The sequence below is a fragment of the Herpailurus yagouaroundi genome, unplaced genomic scaffold (assembly GCF_014898765.1).
Source record: "Herpailurus yagouaroundi ecotype Mexico unplaced genomic scaffold, PumYag 202, whole genome shotgun sequence".
NCBI classification, from domain to species: Eukaryota; Metazoa; Chordata; class Mammalia; order Carnivora; family Felidae; genus Herpailurus; species Herpailurus yagouaroundi.
Genome location: NW_024412433.1, coordinates 8,860,294 through 8,879,885, shown reverse-complemented (window position 1 = coordinate 8,879,885; position 19,592 = coordinate 8,860,294). Strand labels below are relative to the sequence as shown.

The 19,592-nt window shown below is 48.2% G+C and overlaps 1 protein-coding gene across 1 annotated transcript in view; it reads left to right on the top strand.

Annotated features, from left to right (window-relative positions):
• Nucleotides 1-13,437, top strand: part of CAB39 (calcium binding protein 39) — an 89,548-nt gene extending 76,111 nt beyond the window's left edge. The window contains exons 6-9 of the mRNA XM_040450740.1: nucleotides 2,928-2,987; nucleotides 6,049-6,114; nucleotides 10,099-10,242; nucleotides 10,851-13,437. Coding sequence (XP_040306674.1) covers nucleotides 2,928-2,987; nucleotides 6,049-6,114; nucleotides 10,099-10,242; nucleotides 10,851-11,039 — 459 coding nt within the window. The 3' untranslated portion in view covers nucleotides 11,040-13,437. The remainder of the gene's footprint in view (nucleotides 1-2,927; nucleotides 2,988-6,048; nucleotides 6,115-10,098; nucleotides 10,243-10,850) is intronic.
• The last annotated feature ends 6,155 nt before the right edge of the window (nucleotides 13,438-19,592 follow it).

Genomic DNA, 19,592 nt, shown 5'->3' with positions numbered 1-19,592 from the left:
GGAAATCAGATCCTCTTCCCCTCCCCACTGCTAGCCGACCCAGCAGTTCGTGGTCTGGGACCATGTGGCATGCTGGAAATTTTGCAGCTCACTGACCACTGACTGCATGACCTTTCCCCCTCATCTTCTCTTCTGTCGGTTTCTGTCCCCGACCCTGGGGGAGCCCTCCAAAGCATGTGGCTCCAGCTCCTAGGGTGAGATTCCTTCTCATCGCTCAGTAGGTAGAGGCTCTGCCCAAGTCCCCACCTCCTCTCTTCCCAGCTTGGAATCAGCCTTTTTCTCTGTGCTGGCTCTCGGCAGTTCTCCTCTCCTACCAGTGTTTCACTCTCCTCTCCAGGCCCTGGTGTGGCCCTCTTAACAAGGGGCTTTCGTCCTGCTGTGCATTGGGGTCCGTCTCCTATATTAGCCGTCTCAGAGCGCCCCTTCAGTCTCTCCTGCTCCAAGGCCATTGAGATTTGGTTCCTACATTGGCAGTGGTTTCCTGAGTTTCCTGGTCTCTTTAAACCAGATGATAATGAAGAAAATCTTCCCTAGTTGGGGAAATGTTGGAGGTCCCCTTTTCGTGTGTGGCCCAGCTGCAAGGCTCTTGTTCCTACTTGAGATCTATCCTTCAGAGTAGTTTTCTTACTCAAAACTTCAGTAAAAATGTATTGCACAACGTGTCTAGGAATTTTGCTTTCTAGAGCAATATCTTCTACCTTCCTGTTCCTGAAATTCAACCGTAGTTGAGAGCCATTGTCTCTAAGATCCCCTCCTTTGCATTCTCTTCTGTCAGATTATGGCAGAGCAGTGAACACCAAGTTCTTTTCTCTGTACTTCCTTCTAGTGGTCTCCAGAATGATTTAGCCACAAAGAAAGTAGAAATGACACATAGTCTTATATGGATCCTGACACACTAATCCCTTAATCCGTTTATTCATTTGTTCATTTGGCTCATTCCACGAGTCTGCCTACCCTGTGTCAGGCACTGTTCTTTAGGTGCTGGGGTTCAACAGTGAACCAGACAAACCCCTGCCCTTGAGGTTCCTACACCGGGGGGACCACCATAAGCAGATTGCAGTAGCTGTAGAAGGAGGAGGTGCCTTTAACAAGCATGCCTCATATATTGCCCTCGAGTTCTCATGTACCTGTCTCCCTAATAGCTGACCCTGTGGGCCAGTACACTAATATAAATTCTCCTCTCCCCGCCCCCGTCTCCTCCCCCATACTGGGAAGCTTTTCTCTTACTGGGCATTTCTCCTCCAGCTTCTTGAGGATGCTCAAACTCCAGGTTTTCTAATTTTGTCTGTTGAATCCCCAAGGGGGATTTGGAAAAAATTGCCCAAGAAAGGCATACGATGCATACCCTATCCAGCAGTTTGAACACCTGTAAATCTTTGGGGTGGAGTTAGAAACCTTCTTAAAAGCATGCTTTAAGGATTGCTTGATGGGATGTTTTCCCAAACCTGTTTCCTGATTTTGTTGGTTCATTCATTTATGTATTAAATATCACACTCTTCTATGTGCTGGGCGCTGCATTGGTGCTGGGGATTCAAAGATTCGTAAAAATAGACGTGAACGTGGTATTTATAAAACTTATAGTCTAGCATGGGAGATGGCAGTCATGTAATCTCACAGACGTAAAGACAACTTTGTCCCCGCTGGTGACCAGTCTGGAAGCTATGGCAGTGATGTGGGGGCGAGATCCGAAGGTGGTCAGTAGGTCAGCAGGCCAAGGGGAAAGCCTGTGTGAGGAAGGCCTTTTGGGAAGGGCAGTAATACAGTACATGACAGAAGAGCTCCCTGTAGGGTCTCTCGAGACCTGCCAGCTCCCCACAAGGGAACCGGAGCTATAGCATTTTCCACGTGCATCTGGCCAAGGGACGTTTCCTCGAACGTTTCTCAGGACCGATCTTACACTTGGACATACCTCAGGAGACAGTGGTTCGTTGTGACCTGGGCCACTCAAACATAAACAGCTAAGAGAACAAGGAAAGTTGGTTCGGAGAAAGGGGATTATTGGCACTAACCTCTCCAGTAGGCCGCTCTAAAGGAATTTTATTCCATAAGTCACCAAATATTGACCATTTGTGTCCTGAGTTCCCATTCTCTTTCCCACGTGGTGAGAACCAGGCTAGTCATTGCTCACTTTTAGGTCCTTAAAGGCAAGGACCACATCTTTTTGTCTTTGGAGCCCCAGCACCTAGAACTTTACCTGGCACATAGTATATGTTTTCTGAATGAAGGATCCTGGAGTTGTTTTCTGGGAAAGCCACGTGGTGAGGAATGCATCTGGGCTCCAGGTCACTCTGATGTTTGACCCTACACTTTAGCAGCCTTGTGCTTACTTGGGAGCTAATGTTTATAACACAATGGGGCTTTTTAAAAACAGTCTGTCTCCGGCAGCTCTTTCTGCCCACGGGTCCTGTCCCTGAGCTTTAATAAAATCACCTTTTTGCATCCAAAAAAAAAAAAAAAAAGACTTCATTAGATATGAAACTAAATATAACAGAAGTTAGGAGGAATAAAATGGAACCTCCAGTACTTTTTCTAATGAAAGAAATTCCCTCTTTCTCCTCCAGAAGCAGTATTCTCTTTGATACTCTACCACAATCGTTTACTTTTCTTTCACTTTATTGCCATGTTCCCTTTCTTTGAATTTGTATTTCTCTTGCCTTATGTGTTTGTTTTTAAATTTTTCCTTCTAAGAGCTGTAGACCCGTGACCAGTCATCACCATCACAATCACAGTTGCCAGTTATTAGTGATTTTATTTGCTCTTCCGTAGAATCCACATTTTCAGTACAACTCATGTGCAACTGTTTTTAAGTGTAGTGAGTTTTAACAACAGTTTTTATCAGGTAAAATGGCATGGCATGTTTTAGGATTCTCTTTCTAAAAGAACTTAAATGCAGAACCGCTGTAAAATAGTGTATTTTCTTTCTCTAGGATTTACTCACAAGACATAAATTGCTCAGTGCAGAATTTTTGGAACAGCATTATGATAAAGTAAGTATATGAAATTCTACTTTAAAACTGTAAGTTTTGTACCAGAAATGAAAGATTGAAATTAGATTGTATCCCGGATACTTATTTTGCATATGTAATGGTTTTAGACGGTGCTGTAGTCATTTCTCTACTGAACTAAGGTATTGACTGTTACTTGGTCAGAAGCAGAATTTTTATCTTTTGATTGACACGCTACCCTTCTTTTCTTGCTTTAGGGGAGGAAGTAAAAGCCCTTTGCTGCCAAAGGACAGTATACATTTTTTTTTAATATGAAATTTATTGTCAAATTGGTTTCCATACAACACCCAGTGCTCATCCCAACAGGTGCCCTCCTCAATGCCCATCACCCACCCTCCCCGCATCTCCCACCCCCCCCATCGACCCTCAGTTAATACATTTAAGATAAAAAGAAAATTATTATCAAACTTTAAGTTTCCCTTCCTTTCCATCGGCTGCCCACACTGCTGCCACCTCCGGGAGAGAGAGGGGGGCGGCAGCTGTGAGGGCGAGCAGAGCACTTGCCTCGGGAAGCCCTGCTCCTGCCGCTGGCTCCTCGGGGCCATGGCTGAGGCCATTACCCCGGGGATTCAGAAGTCCGTCCTCTTTGTAAAGTGAGGACACTGGACTAGCCCAGCAGTTTGAATTGATGTCCGACATCCTGAGCGACATAAACAATTTTGAGTGCCCTTGACCCGCACAGCAGCCTTCAGGTCCCAGGGTCAGGTGCTGGCCCCCACCTCGCACCAGCTCTACCCCCCGCCGTGCGCACGGGCGCATCCTTAGGCCGGACTGGCCTGACTTACACGCTGCCCACAGCCCGACGATGGGTGTTCTTGGAGAAGTCAGGATAATAACAGTCCGCTTGAAATTCCCGTCTGACCGGCGAGATTTGGCGTGGGTTTTCATTCTTCACTAGTCGTTTGAATTTTTGAAATCTTAGGCACTGCTGATACTTCATTGTTCACTTTACTCTTCAACTAAATTTCAATTGTAAGGTTCTCAGAGGCAGAATCTACGCTTTCGAACTGTGTGTTCGTCTCTCCCTCCCACTCGGTAGCATGCAGTGCTGAGTGCATCCCGGTCCCTCGGAGACAGTCTCAGGAGGGGCTTAAACATTGCCGGTCAGGTTTTTTTGATTTTCCACCGGGATGTGGTGTGTGTCTTTGTGCGTTGGTTTCAAACGGCAGCACAGTCACCTCACGGGTGCCTTTCTGCAGCAATTAGAAGTGTGGGCTTCGGGCGCCAGCCCCACCTTGTGCTGCCAGACCTTGGGCGGCTGCCTTCGTTCACCCTCTGCCTTCAGGATCTTCAGCCCTAAAAGAAGGCTCGTGATCGCACCTAAGCGTTGTGGCGGGTTGTTGTGAGGATTAAGTAAGCATGTGTGTTGAGTGCCTGAGGGCACTGCCGGAACTCGGTGAGCGTCAGTAAACGTCAGCGGGATTGTTTGTGCTACGACATGGCCTCAAAGATTGGAAAGAATCTGACATACCAGTATCTTAGTTTAAAGCCTACCAAAGATACAAACCAACTTCCAAGAAATTTAACTTCAGGCAGTGACGTCAGTTTGCTAGTAATTAATATTACTACAATTATTAACCTTCAGCCAGGTTATCAATAGATGACATTGGTCAACAAAATTTCAGGAATATTTATGTGAGGCAACTAACAGAAATGTGTAGATAATGCAGTCAGATCTGAGGGAGGGAGAAGGAAAATGAGGAGGCCGGTAATTTAAATTAAACCGGGAGGATTGCTTTTACACGGAATTACAAAATCACACGATCTAAAATCCTGTACACTTCGGCCCTGAGCTTTCTAATAACCGAAAGCACTCAGGGGAACAAAATCAACCGAAAGATGACAACATCTGTAAAACAAAACACATTCTCCCAGGGGCATTCTCAGGGGGATTTGATCACGGTGGCCTGTAGCGGATGCAGCCCTCGAGGTGAGGTGACAGAAGTGCAGTTCCCTGAGAGCAGCTCCTCGAGGAGTCCCCTGCTCTGCATCACAGCTGAGTGGCTGAGCAGGACCCCTCATGAAGCATAGGCCCTATTTTAGCAACTGTGGCCTTGGACCCTGTGTCCCTCCTGTCCATTTCCTACCTCCTGCTTTGATCGGCTGCCACGCCTCACCATGCCAGTGACACCGTGTTTGTTAGTGAGCAGCAAGCACTGTGTAAATCTGGTGGACATGTGTCACTTCCTAAGTATGTCACGTTGTGCATTCTCCAGCCTTCCCTCATGCTGTGTCCTTCCCATTTTATCTCCTCCCCTTTTCTAAATGAAATCCCTGCTATTATTCAAGATTGAGCCCAAGTCCCACCTTTTCTAGGACACCTACCTATTTGAGAGTGTTGAATTTCTCCTCTTGTCTGGTTTTAATTATTTTCTCCTCTTGCCTGATGCATTGAAAGAATAGGTGACTTTCGGGGCGCCTGGGTGGCTCAGTTGGCTAAGCGTCCGACTTCAGCTCAGGTCACGATCTCACAGCCCGTGAGTTCGAGCCCCGCGTCAGGCTCTGGGCTGATGGCTCAGAGCCTGGAGCCTGCTTCCAATTCTGTGTCTCCCTCTCTCTCTGCCCCTCCCCCGTTCATGCTCTGTCTCTCTCTGTCTCAAAAATAAATAAACGTTAAAAAAAAAAAAAAAGAATAGGTGACTTTCTCTTCGTCTATATGCTTTGGACTCACTGAACTATAAAAAAAAATAGGAAATTTTCTAACCTAAAACCAAGAAATGAGAGCAGACTCCACCTTGAGCAGACAGCTGGAGGGTAGGAGTTCTGTTTTATGCATGTGGAGTTTGGATGACAGAGGAGGACCAGGTTCGAGCTGTGTGGGCCTGGCCAGCACTGGGCGGGACTCGGTCCCAGGAGCCCCCCTCCTGGAGGTAATCCTCGGGGCGGGGGCCTGAGGGTCTCTGAGCGCCACTGAGGAAGGCTGTGTGAGACAGGTGGGCAGTGGTTGGCCTTCGTGGTGTTAGAAGTTTGTGCTCAAGCTTTTTAAGGTCCTCTACCAGTCTTTAAGAAAATAATTCCTGATACATGTTTTCTTGTCTTTTAGTTCTTCAGTGAATATGAGAAGTTACTTCATTCAGAAAACTATGTGACAAAAAGACAGTCACTCAAGGTATGGCTGATTATTTTACGTATTTTACTTCTCTTCACCCTGCACGTGAAATTTGTGTTTGGGGAATGGGAGATATGCTGGTGTGGGTCTTAGACCTTTGAGCGGAAAATAACATTTGTCCTTGGTCAGGATTTTTGTGGAAACGAAGTTCAGCTGTGGTTGGCACAGGGCACCTGCCCACCTGCTTGTAAGTGGAGAAATCAACATAGAATATGCAGAATTTTGAAGAGGTCTCTACCTCTTAGCAATGCAGTATTTTAGATTTGGAAGCCTGTTTTTGAAACTTAGAATCACATCAACTAGATGAAGTCTTGGTAGCTGTTGTGCTTCCGGGATGACGCAGGCTGTTGCATGAGGAGGGGGCAGGGCGGCTGTGAGCAGTGAAACCTTCAGCCGCAGGCAGGTTTGGCCGCTTTGCGGGCCATGACCAGGACATGCATACTTCCATTTGAAATTTAAATTCAAGGGGCGCCTGGGTGGCTTAGTAAGTGCCGGCTCTTGATTTCAGTTCAGGTCATGATCTCATGGTTCCTGAGATTGAGCCCTGTGTTGGCCTGGTCCATGCGCTGACAGCACGGAGCCTGCTTGGGCAAATTCTCTCTCTCCCTTTCTCTCTGCTCATGCACACACGTACACTTTCTCTCTCTCTCTCTCTCTCTCTCTCTCTCTCTCTCTCTCTCTCAATATATAAACTTAAAAAAAAAAAGAGTTAAAACTCAGGAATAGGGATTGGCAAACTAGAGCTCATGAGCCAAATCCAGCCCAATGCCTGTTTTTGTAAATAAAGGTTTATTGGCACATGGATACATTCATTTACTTCTATATTATATAAGACTACTTTAGAGTATAACAGCAGGTTTGAATGGTGGCCGCAGAGACTCTAGGGGCCTGCCAAGTCTGAAACATTTACTGTCTCTGGTCCATTACAGAAAGTTTGCTGACCTCTGCTCTAGAAAATTCTCATTGCAGTTAACAAAAGCATACCCCTCACTCCGTCAGTAAGTGGTGCTGACAGGAACTGTGGGTACAGCTCACAAAGGATTGGGGGTGGAAGGCGGAATCCTAACTCCACCTGTACTTTTTGCTGGGTCCACTTCAGATTCTGTTCTGCTCCGAGTTGTTCCTCTCAGAGGTGTCCAAATTCATTTTGATCAGGACTCCATTCCTGCTTGCCCTCCTGCCAGAGGGAGGTCACTCTTCAAGACCTTACCTTTCTCTGGGGATTGACTAAAGGACCTCAGGAGCCTCTTTTATACTTTGTATCCTTTGACTAGAACACTCTCTACCATCCAGATGTCCAAAAGAATCCCTTCCATCCGGCCAGATACTTCCTTCTTTTCTCTTAAGACTAACTCCTACAGTTGGGGACCAGTAATAGCCACAGCTTGGAAATATATCACGGCCGAAATGGCCCTTCAGGCTGGGGTGCCTTCTGCTCATTGCCGCTGTTGGGGCCTCGCCACCCAGCCCATCCTGTCCTCTCTCCAGGTGCGCTGGCTGGGCGATGGCCGCCGGTAAGGCCAGTCCTTTCGTCCTCAGGGGTGGCTGTGGAAATTCTCGCAGCTGTTTCAGGAATTTTTCTTCCCTGTACATCAGTGTGCTATAATGTCATATATACTCGTAATATTTATAATATGATGTAGGCTCCCCTGTGATTCTCAACACAGTAAAGTGACCTCTTCATATCTGAGGGCCAGGATGCCCTGTCTCCCCGGCACTCACACAGGCATGAGCAGCTGGAGGGAGCCAGTGTCTTCCAAGGCCAAGGAGGCCAGGCAGGACTACCTAGGATAGTAGCTTCCAGGGCCAGTACCTCTCACGAGAGGGGGAGGAAGGTAGTGTGTCCGCAAATCAAATTCTGAATCTTGGGGTTGCTTCGATAAGGAGAAGGGCATTCGAGACCTTCTGGCCACTTTGCAATTGCCAACCTGAAAAGGACGGTTAAGACCGCTGTGTGCGAGCCCTCGGCCACGGACATGGGGCCGGTCCCCGGCTCCCGCGGCTCTGTGACACCTCAGGACGCGTGCAGCGATTGTGAGAACCAGTGGTACTTTGAACATGGATTTTTACTTGTGCTCTTTTTTTCCAGCTACACGGGCATTAAGTGTTCCTATATTCATTTTACCAGCAAATGTGTATTCCCTGTGCAAGACCTCCAACTTGTTTGTTTAGGTCTCAAGAAATTTAAAGAATTACCAGTTATCCTCCTCCAGATAACCAAGTGAGCCATGCTTGGTATTTCTTTGGTTTCTGTGATAGAAAATGAACACCAGGAAAGCTGTACCCCTTCACGTGCTTAATAGTAACTTTTGAGTCTTCGTAAGAGTAAATACTTGTTGCTTCTTACCTTGAAAGTTGTATATTTTGGGTTTGTGGTGTTTTTTTTAAAGTTTATTTTGAGAGAGTACATGTGCGCTCACGCATGCTGGGGAAGAGCAGAGAGATGGGGGGGGAGAGAGAATCTCAAGCAGGCTCTGAGTTGTCAGTGCAGAGCCAGACTCAGGGCTCGACGCAGGGCTTGAACTGATGAACCGTGAGATCACGTCCTGAGCTGAAATCAAGAGTCGGACACTCAGCCGACTGAGCCACCAGGTGCCCTGATAGTTGTACATTTTGTGATTCAGATTGATGTGAAACCTGAGCTTGAGCTTTTGAATTCTTTCTAGAATTTCATCATAAATCCTAAGTAGAATAGATTTGTTCTCCTGCACATCAGGTTATTTTTTATTTAATATTACATATTACTTATCTAGAGATAGTTGTCTAGAAATTTTCAACTATCTAGGACACAGTCAAGAATCCAGAAAGGAATTAACCAGAGCAATTAATCCAGGGCAGAATAACTCTACTCATGCATTTTCCTTCCCTTAGAGCTCAGTGCATGTCTCTATGTAGACTCCAGTCCCACGTGCCTTGCACATATTCGTGCTTTTATTTCCCACTACGCATGTATCTCATGAGGTATAGGTACTGTCATCCACTCCCACTGTGGATGATGAAACTGGGGCACCAGGAAATTAATGTGCTCAAGGTTGCATAGCTTACAGGCAGTGGGGAGCCAGGATTCAAGCCCAGGTGGGCTGATGCAGGGGCCCAGCTTCTGCCTCTGCCTCTTCCTCTGCCCCTGCCCCAGCCCCAGCCCCAAGGACTGCAACTCTGCTCCTCCTCCACGGCGGCACGCTAGAACTCACCTAGAAGCTGACTCACTGACATGAGGAGGTGACTACTGGCTTCAGACGAAGAGAGCTAGAGCGAGCAGGGACGGTTGGAAAATCAAGGACCGATGTGGTATAATGACTCTAGAACTCAGTAAGCCCTGGAGACACAGACATTTTTTTAGCTTAATGTCATTAGTGATGATGAATCATTAAGAAAAAACTAGAGTATCTTCAGGATAGTTTGCTAAAGAAAGAACGAACAGAGAAATACTCATAAACTTTCCTGAATCAGGTATGATAAAAGCATAACTTTGGCGAGTTCAAGGGTAAGTGTGTGGAAAACTTTGGCCCTGAAACACTCTCTCCTGGGAAATCCAAGTAAATAAAATAATTTTAATTAATTACACTAAGATTTGTAGTTAAGTCAAACAAGAATTATCAATAACCTATCTTCTAACCATTTTCTTTGATAGTTTTTTGTTTCCGTTTTTGTTTTTTAATGAGACAACAGGAATGCTTATGTGAAAAGTAGGCTGTGACAGTTGCAGATTCTGGGCCAAATGTGCACTGGCACACGTCAAGACCAGGGAGCAATGTTGGACTCCCCATAGGTTAAGCCCCCAGAAGAACCGTGTACGTGGTCGGGTGGCAGGTGGTGGGCTCTCGGTAGCTTATAGGTTGTAATTCGGTTCCACTCATCGGTCTTTTGAGTGCCTATATTCTGGGCTTAACAGTGATGATTATAAAGTGAATTATTTTTTTTAACTTTGGATTTACTTGAAATCTTGATGATAATGTAAGAGTAATTGTTTAAATGTCTTCTCAGCTTCTCGGTGAACTACTGTTAGACAGACACAACTTCACAATTATGACAAAATACATCAGTAAACCAGAGAACCTCAAGTTGATGATGAATCTCCTCCGAGACAAGAGTCGTAACATCCAGTTTGAGGCCTTCCACGTGTTTAAGGTACAGCATGGGAGCCACAGACAGGATTTCCTTCTCCAGTTGTTCATCTCACTGCATTTACCACTAGCTGGAGTTTTACTAGCTTCGTGTTGGTCATCTGAGCTCCTATTTGTGTAGCACAACATTTGACAAAAACAGACCCAGAAAGGTCTACCATCTGGACTGGGGGATGAGGGGAGAGTCATTCATTTCTGATGTAGACTATTACTGATCACAAAGTAAGCATTTTTTAGTGCATTTTTTAATGCTTTTCATGGAGGTTTTAGTACTTGGAATCCATTCTGACTTTCCTTGCCCAGAAATAATTTCTGCCCATTTTATTCTAAAACCAGTCTATATTTTAATACCAAGCTGCAGAATTTCAGAGCATGAATGAATCTGTCAGTCCTTTTTGTGCTGAAACATGTAATTCTCCACCTCACCGCCGCCGGGGGGGGGCGCCCCCCCACTTGTAAAATGCAGTCTTCCAAAACAAAATCCTCTGAACCATGATTTGACCGCAGACCCCGGGGAAGCATCGGGCGTGTGCCACGCGTGCCCTGCTGGCTGTGGGCGGACGTCTGGGTCTCATCCCTTCCTGCGACTGATGCTGCTTTCTCTCCGTGCAGGTGTTCGTAGCCAATCCTAACAAGACGCAGCCCATCCTAGACATCCTCCTCAAGAACCAGACCAAACTCATAGAGTTCCTCAGCAAGTTTCAGAATGACAGGACCGAGGACGAACAATTTAACGATGAGAAGACCTATTTAGTTAAACAGATCAGGGATTTGAAGAGACCAGCTCAGCAAGAAGCCTAATTTCCAATCAACACCTAAAATAGTAAATCCAGATTCAGCGTTTGCTGTTAGCTATTCAGCATCAGGCACTCTTCTCGGTTCATGAGGAACATTACTGCTAACCTGCTGTTAAGTGAACGGTTTTTCATTTTACCTTTTTTGTTTTTTTTTTTTAGTCCAAGTTGGAGAACGTAGCTGCTGCTTTCTTGCCCACTAGAGCACACGTGGACTTTTTCTTGATCTGTGTGTTGCTTCAGAATTCGAGGACTCTGTTTGCTGTGGGAGTTCTGAACGTGGCTGGCTAGGCTCCTGCAGGCAGATGTGTAGATGACGGTGTGGTTTAGGGAAGAAGGGGGTTGGCGTTTTCAGATTCAACCTGCGTGCTTGCTTTGATCTCTGTTAAAGATCTGAGCGTGGGTTCGTGGTGAGGTTGTATGCCTTCGCTGAAGGAAGATCGAGCAGAGCTGTATTTGAGATCAGAGGGGAGCTGTATCCAAGGTAGGAGCTTTTGGGGTGGATAAAGTTGGCGTGCGAATGAATCGATAGCAACTTTTCAAAGGCGTGAAGCTTCATAAGGTCATGAGGAAAATGTATATATGCTTTTCACGGCTTTCTAGAATTTTTTGACATTTGATTTTCTTGAGACTTGTAAACCTGGATATGTTGAAGGGTATTTGTTAATTTTACTTTTTGGAAGGTATTTTAAACCAGTAGAGCTAACAGTGACACCTTGCGTTTCATTTCGACGATGCTTACAGGTTTCTTTTGTATATAATTCTTAGAATGCTCCTTTCTTTTAAATGATTTAATTTGTACAGCAGAGGAATGTTACTGTATTAGTATGTAACTATTACCTAATATTGAGTTTTTGCAAAAAAAAAAAAAAAAAATGAATGCTCATATGTAATTGAAAGACTTCCGATCACATGAAAATGCTGATTTAACTTTTACGTATCACAGCATTAAAAGACAAAATGGAAACCAATCCTTTGTATTCAGCTATCTACTGGGGTGCCGTTCGGTAGGCCTGGCACTCAGCCAGCCACGCTTCCCTGCGCAGTATCGGCCTTATTCATTTCAGTGAGTCATGAGCTCGCCAGACATGAATGATGCTGATTATGCTAAGTTCATGCTGATTCTTCGGGGGGGGGGGGGCCCAACCTCTGTAGAGCACCTTTTCTTTCTTAGAGTAAGTAATCCAGTACAATAGTTGTGAAACTGAATAATTAAAACTTTGGCTTCTCTTAGGAAAAGAAGAGCCCCTAGTCATAGGTGTCCTATGGGGAAACTTATTTTTTTTTAATGTCCTGTTCCTTAATGCTGCAGATTATCAGTATTTATAAAGTAACTGATTTTGCACCACTTTTTGTTACTGTGACCACGGCAGAACGTCTCCTAGAACATATCTATGTCAAGTTCTTAGAATGGTATCTGTTCATCTTAGTGATACAAAGATCACAACTAACAACTTAACAAATCAGAGTTTGCCAGTTTGAATTCAGCATGGCTGTAGCTGATTAAGAAATTTATATAATTACTCTTTGCTAGCCTCTCTTACTAATTGAATTACTATTCAGCCAGCAACATGAGACTCCCAGTTGATGTTTTAAGCATCGGCAGGTTTTCAGACCTCCTGGGAATACCGGCGAGGAAGATAGCTCCAGAAGATATAAATGTGTTTTATCCTATCTCAGTCAGAAGGCAGTCTGCATTATAATTGCTTCTCCTGAGGCTGTCTTTTCCAAAATCTGTGTAAAATAAGTCACATTTTTCTACTGGAAGTCGGGAAAGCGATCCAAACTCCCGGAAATGAAAAATACCCAAGATACTTAGGAAGGGAACGGGGGACTCGACCGTGAGGAAACGTTCTGGGTCTCGCGGTCCAGTGCTTGGTGTCTGGATTTGGTGCGAAAACATCAGTTACACCAAGTGGAAGAAAAGTTTCCCCGCCAAACTGGCTCTTAGAACTTGAAACAACAAAACAGCTTCCACTTGGGCGGTGGCACCTGCACTTGTGTGTGGGAGACAGCGAGGGTGCAGCACGTCACAGAGATCAGCGATGTGCCACCATTGCATTGGGAGCCGGGGATAGTTAAGGCTCGTTTTGTTTTTGTTTTCTAACAAAAATGTGAAAACGTTCAAAGGTGAAAAGTTACGATCATTTAATATATTCATATCACCAAAACTATTATACTGGAAGTGGTTTCTTTTTGTGTAACAAAGGTTTAATTTTACATGAGTCAGGTACAGTTACTCAATGTGATTTTTAACCCTTAAAAAAAAAAAAAAAGGTGGAGATGTATACAGTTGTTAACAGTGCCCTGAAAGCATTTCCTTTCTCCTGAGGAAACGTAAATTTCTTATCAGAATATCTGGCTGGCCCTGTAATTTAAATTAAAAATAAAATTTTGGAGAAACAGCGCTGTCCGTTTTTATGGTGTCGTCCAGAGAGTTGCATTTGTGTCTCCGTCAACAGCCCCGTCAGGAGACACCCCGGCCCACATTTTGTCACAAACTAACGGGAAACAGCTAACACGCATGCCTTTCTAAGTCTTTTTTTCCTATTCAGGGTTTGATTTTTGGTGTCTGGTGCGACTTTCCCTTAAAAGTTACGCGACTTTTGGAGTGTTATGCGACCGGGCTCCCAGCTCCCTCGCCCTGCCTTTCACGTGCAGTATATTACTCCTTGTTTGATCGCTTTTTTAGACCCTAGCGTTTGGGGAGTGGACCCTTCGCCCATGGCTCTGTGACCCTTTATTATTAACGTTCGAGGGTAAAACTACATTTGGCAGGAGGATTAGAAGTTACAGGGGTGAGATCACAGTGAGGGCGAGAGAGCCCTCTGTCCCCGGGCCGCCCGTGCTGTGGGGTACACAGCCCTGTCCTCGCTTTTTAATTTAACCCTTGTCTGTAAATGGGATCGCCACTCTCTGGGGCCGTGGCCTGGGACATGTCCTTGCCACAACCCCGCATCCGAACACATCTTATTCGTTGCCTATTTCTCCCAGGTAGTTCAGTCCCTCGTCTCCAGAGATGACACGGCCCCGTGAGGTCACACCTTGTGACTTGGCCCTTTCTCTGATCAGACAGGAAGTGGCCACGCTGAGGGCTGGACTTGTGCGTTAGCTCACATTCTACTTCCCACCAGTCACCTGTCGGTGTCACTTCCCCGCACCAAGAAGAAGCGAGTCTCGGGCTGCTCAGGGGTCAACGTGTAGCCCTTACCCTGCCCTCCTTATTTATATATATTATTTGTAAGGGCCAAAGAAGATCATGACCCTCCAAGCTCTGTGAGGGCTCAGTGCCCGATGGCTTTTTCTGCCATTCCGAGGTCATGAATGAGTGATACCCTGAGAATTTGCCAGAAATGCCCCCAGACACACTGCCCTTCAGCTACCGCTCGGTTTACAAGGAGCGTTCTTCCTCCCCGGCCCTTTGCGGCCTTCCCGCCACTTTCAGAGCCTCGTGCCATCTCTCCGGCCGTTTTGTTTCTGGAAGGTGTGAGGGACGAGGCCAGACGCCCCACACACTACAATCTCAAAGGCCTGTGCGCTGGATCCCAGGAACTAACCCCACAGGGAAGCCTCCCTCAGGAGCCGTCTCAACACCTCTCCACGCTGACGGTCAGCGCCCGCCCGCCTGACCGCTTGTGGTCAGCCTGCGATCCTCCGCGGGGTCTAGAACCCAAGACACGGTCAGTAGGGACAAAGGCCTTCACAGCCTGTCGTGGAGACTCGTCCCTGCCCCGGTTCACGCCGACCGAAGAGGTGGTGATCTTCGCACAAAGCTGTGTCCCCTCACGACTGGCGTCACGCCTCTGCGCGGCGTTTGTTCACAGTGACCGCCGCGGCTCCGCTGGTGTCTGGTTGCCCGTGTGATGGTCCGGTGGGAGCCGACGACCTCAGGCCCCGAGGGCTAGTGCTGGACTCGTCCCCGGGGACCTGGGGCTCCCGGTACAGGGACGGCCAGGTTTCTAGGTAGGAGGTCGAGTCCTCTATAACTTGTGCAGTACTTTTTTCTAGGTAGCCCTTCCGGAAGACAGCCACTAGAGATTTAGGGGGAAGATTTCAACTTTTCAGCATTCTCTACCAGATGAACTTTAGCTCCTCAGGACTCCTGTTGCTCGGTAACAAATTTTTATCACCTACGTACTTGGTGATCTGTGGAAATGACACGGTCCTGTTCTGTTCTTCAGCACCTGGGTCTTCGGTTCGGTGGAGATGAAGCGGGGGCAGCGGACAAGGCTGTAGGGGGAGCCTCGGGGCCAGCCCAGGGGAAGCTTCCAGACGAGGCCGCGCCCCAGCCGGTTTCCTCTCCTTCCTCCCTGGTGAGCTGCCCCACACACCCCCTTCCACGCTTGAGAGAGATTGACATCTCCCCACCTGACGGTGTCACCTGTGTGGAGAAGGGATGAGGGTCCCCTCGTCCCGGCCCCACTCCTAACCCAAATAGTACCTTCTCGTGCTCCGTTGACTCTGCGAGGGGTCCTCTCCCCGGCCCTCGGGCAGCCCCGCCGTGGACCTCTCCCCGTGGGGAATGAGGCAGGTGGGGTAGGGTCGAGTGCCAACCCCAACACATGAACACACAGAGGACCGAGCGGTGCCCCGAGCCTCCCCGTAGCACCCGCTTCTGCCCTCTAGAAGCTACTTACCGTGGGCCAGGGCACCAGAAGGGTGGCAGTTAAGAGTCCCTGGAAGCAGCCCTCACCCCAGCGTCCTCAGCCGTCAGCTGGGATGGGCGGGGGGAGGGGGGGGCTTCCCAGCAGGGCTGAGCCCCAAAAACCACAATGTTCGTGGTGTAATGACATACCCTGTATCCCATCTTTTCCCTCCCCTGGCTCCCGTCCCAGTCTGTACAGGGGCTTGCGGGGATCAAGTTCCGAATAAATGACCAGCGTTCGAACCCTCGTCCCAGGCTCTGCTGCTGGGGAAACCCAGACTAAGGCACACTCTGTTCCTTTTGCTAACCCTGAGGCATAAGCAGCCACGCCTGTGGTCAGCCGCTTCATGGGTGGGGCCCCTCTTAGAAGAGCAGGACATGGAACAACCAAGCTGTGCCGCCCGCCCTTCAGGTCACACACTTCCCGTCCCTCTCGCCTCCATATTCAGGAGGGGCTGTGGCCACAGCATGTGTGGCAAAGCCGGACACCAGGTACCTGTGGCCCAAGACAGGCCGCAGACCTGGGCCTCCCGTCAGTGCCCCGGGGCCCCCCAAGCCCCGTCAGCCGACGCCCCTGCCCCCAGACACTTCTCTTTCCAAAGCAGCTGGACAGGCCCTGCCACTGCTCCGAAATTGTTCTTCCTGGTCATCAAAAATACTAGCACAACTGGAAAGAAGACTCCCCGTTCCCTCATGCTCTACCTCCTTCCAGAAAAGACTTTTTTGAAAAGTGTAGTACGCATAACCCTACGAAATGGCTGCGCCATTGGGAACTGGGGCCAGAGTTGGCAGACGTCCGGGTCTAGACTAGAACTGGCCAAGGGGTCAGGGGTCCTGCCTTGGCCCCCAGCCAGAGGGGCTCCCTGCCTTGCTGGGCCTCCTCAGCTGTCCCTCAACCACTCAACTTTCATTTCTCTAAGTATCCATTGGGTGACAGTAGAGTTCTTTGTTTCCAGCTACAGCCGAGGCTGGGGACGGGGCATTCCTAGAGCGTACCAGACTCGGAGACCCGGAGACCTGGAGACCCCGAGACCCCGTGGCATTGAGAGCCCACCTGTCCCAGCTTCCCACGTGCCGTCTTGAGCAAAAAAGAGAGGGCAGTCAAGAGAGGTAAACAGAGAGGGATAGATGCGTGATACACACGTAATGTCTGATATGGACAGTAAAGTGTGAAGGGCAGAATTTAGGTGGTGGACGTATGGCTGTTTTGTTTTGAAGCAGCTTTATTGTCTGAAAGAATTTTGGAGTTGCAGAAAAAGAGGCAAAGGTGGTACAGGGAGTTTCCAGATCCACCCTGCACCTGGTTTCTCCTATTATTAACATCGTAAATTAGCATGGTGTATTTGTCATAATTAATGGACGAATATTGATGTCCTATTATTAATATGTGAAAGTATCATTAATACTTAAAGCGCATCCATTACTCAGATGTCCATAGTTTTCCCTTTCCCTGTGCCGGATCCCATCCAGGACCCCACGATGACACTTATTAGCCATCATGTGTCGGTAGGCTCCTCTTGGCTGGGCAGTGTCTCAGACTCTGCGTGTTTTCCATGACAGGCATTTGGTAGAATCCCCCACAGGTGGGATCTGTCTGATTATTTCTCTCCTGATTAGGAGACCACCCAGAGAGAGCGCTGCCCTCGTCACAGCTTATCAAGGGTGTGCGCAGCCCCGTGACTCAATCCCTTGATGTTGACCTTGATCACCTGGTGGAGACGGCATGGTCTGGTTTCTCTGCAGTAAAGCTGCTCGTTTGCTTTCCCTCTTTCGAGTCTGTCCCCAGGAAACAGTTGCTGTGTCTGCCCACACTCGGAGTGGGGATTAGGCTCCACTTCCTTGAGAGCAAGTATCTACGTCGATTATTTGGAATTTTTCTGCATGAGGCATCTGTCTCTTCTCCCCATCAGATCATTTTCCCCTGTAAAATTCCCTTGTGGTATCTTCTGAACACTTGAAATGTTTTGTAATACAATGGTGGCAACAAAATAAATGATCCAAAAAAATTGCCCCGGGGAGGGGGATATACGCCCAGCAGATATCGCTGAACCCCAGGGCCACGTGGCTTTGAGGGATGTGAGGGGACCCAGCAGCACCCACAACCCGTCCTCCGGAGTTCACTGTCCAGCCACAGCCACCCACGGCCCATGGGCGTCCGACAGCAGTCCCGGATGAGGCGGGCCCAACCCGGAACTCACGTCAGCCCACCTGCCAGGGCACCCCACCCCCCCCACCCCCTCCAGCCCTGGTTCCTTAAGTCAACAATTATCCTGGACGTCCTGCCTCATCGGCTACCCCCTCTTCCCATCCAGTCGACAGCAAATCCTGCTTGGCTCCGCCTTGAGATGTGTTGGTCTGGGACTTGCAAATCGGTCATCCTTACGATAATTATAACAAGCATTCTCAAATCAGGAAAACTCTCTTCCCTTCTTAGGAAACAGACTTAGAAATTCGATTGTGTGATGATGCAATACGGAAGAAGTATTCATACGGCACCTGGGTGGCTCAATCAGTTGGGCATCGGACTTTGGCTCAGGTCATGATCTCCCGATTCATGAGTTCGAGCTGTCAGCCTGTCAGCGCAGAGCCTGCTTCTGGATCCTCTGTCCCCCTCTCTCTCTGCCCCTCCGTTGCTTGTGCTCTCCCAAAAACAAATTTTTTTTTTTTTAAAGAATGAGTATTGATTTAATTTCTGTTTTGTGGTAACTGGCAGGTAAATATTTGCTGACCTCCATGTGCTAAATCCTCCGAAACCACCCATGTCAACAGAGCCCCACTCTTTCAAGGTTCTCTGTTAACCGCCTACAACCCTCATTAATATTGACTGAGTGATTACCAAGTGTCTACAAGGGCTCAGTCCTCACGACACTCCGATAAGTGGGTCCTCTAGAATCCTGATTTGACAGATGAGGAAACAGGCACAGAGAGGTTAAGCAACTTGGCCAAGGCCACACAGCAGCAGGCAGCAGAGCCAGGAGTGGACCCGGCAGGCAGTACCTCTTCTTTAGTCCAACATTCCACACGCTCTTCCAGCTGCCTGCCTTCCTCCAAAAATCCTCAGTAAGCAGATAATTGAGGCCCAGTTGTCACCAGCTGCAGCCCAACACCTAACCTTTACTGCTCACCTGCTTATACCCATCAGCCTCTCTCCCACATGTTTGCCTTGAGCCCTTCTTTCCAGTTTATCTCTTAACTCAGGCAAAGGACCAGATGGGCACAGCATCCCCTGATGGAAACCCACACTACCTTCAAGCCATAACCGCCCGGACGGACCAAGAGCTCAAGCGGCCCAGACGGCCCAGACCAGTTTGAGTTCAAGCCCTGACTTCCACCTGCGCAGATGGACCGTGGAATGGCCCACGAGTGACCCAGTTACCTGTACCTCATGACAATACTGAAGTCCCCACCCGAAGACAAACACGAGCCTCACTTACATCACACTGTGTGAATAGGCACGTTTCCTCACGGTGCATGCGCGGCCCTACGCCCTCCACATACGATGACGCCCTCCCCTTTCTAAATATTCATCCTAACCCTAAATAAAGGAAACCCACTCACCCCTGCCAGGGAGTCAGAGCTTCAGAAGTTATTCCCTGTGATCTCTTTATCTCCTTTGCGAGACAACTCACCTGGTGTACTTTCTACCTGTGACCCCCCCCCCCCAGGAGCAAAATGAACAGTAGCAAAGGGGGGGGGGTCTCAGAATCCCTCCCACTCTGATCGCCTTTTTAACAGCAAAGCAGCTATTTGTCTGGCACTCTCCTCGTACATTAGATTGGAGTGTTTTACCGTCATAGGCTCCTGGAGTCCTGTGACGCTCCCAGCCCCGAGGTGCTCCCACCTCTGTGATTCTCCCAGCCCCGAGGTGCTCCCACCTCCCTGGTTCTCCCAGCCCCGAGGTGCTCCCACCTCCCT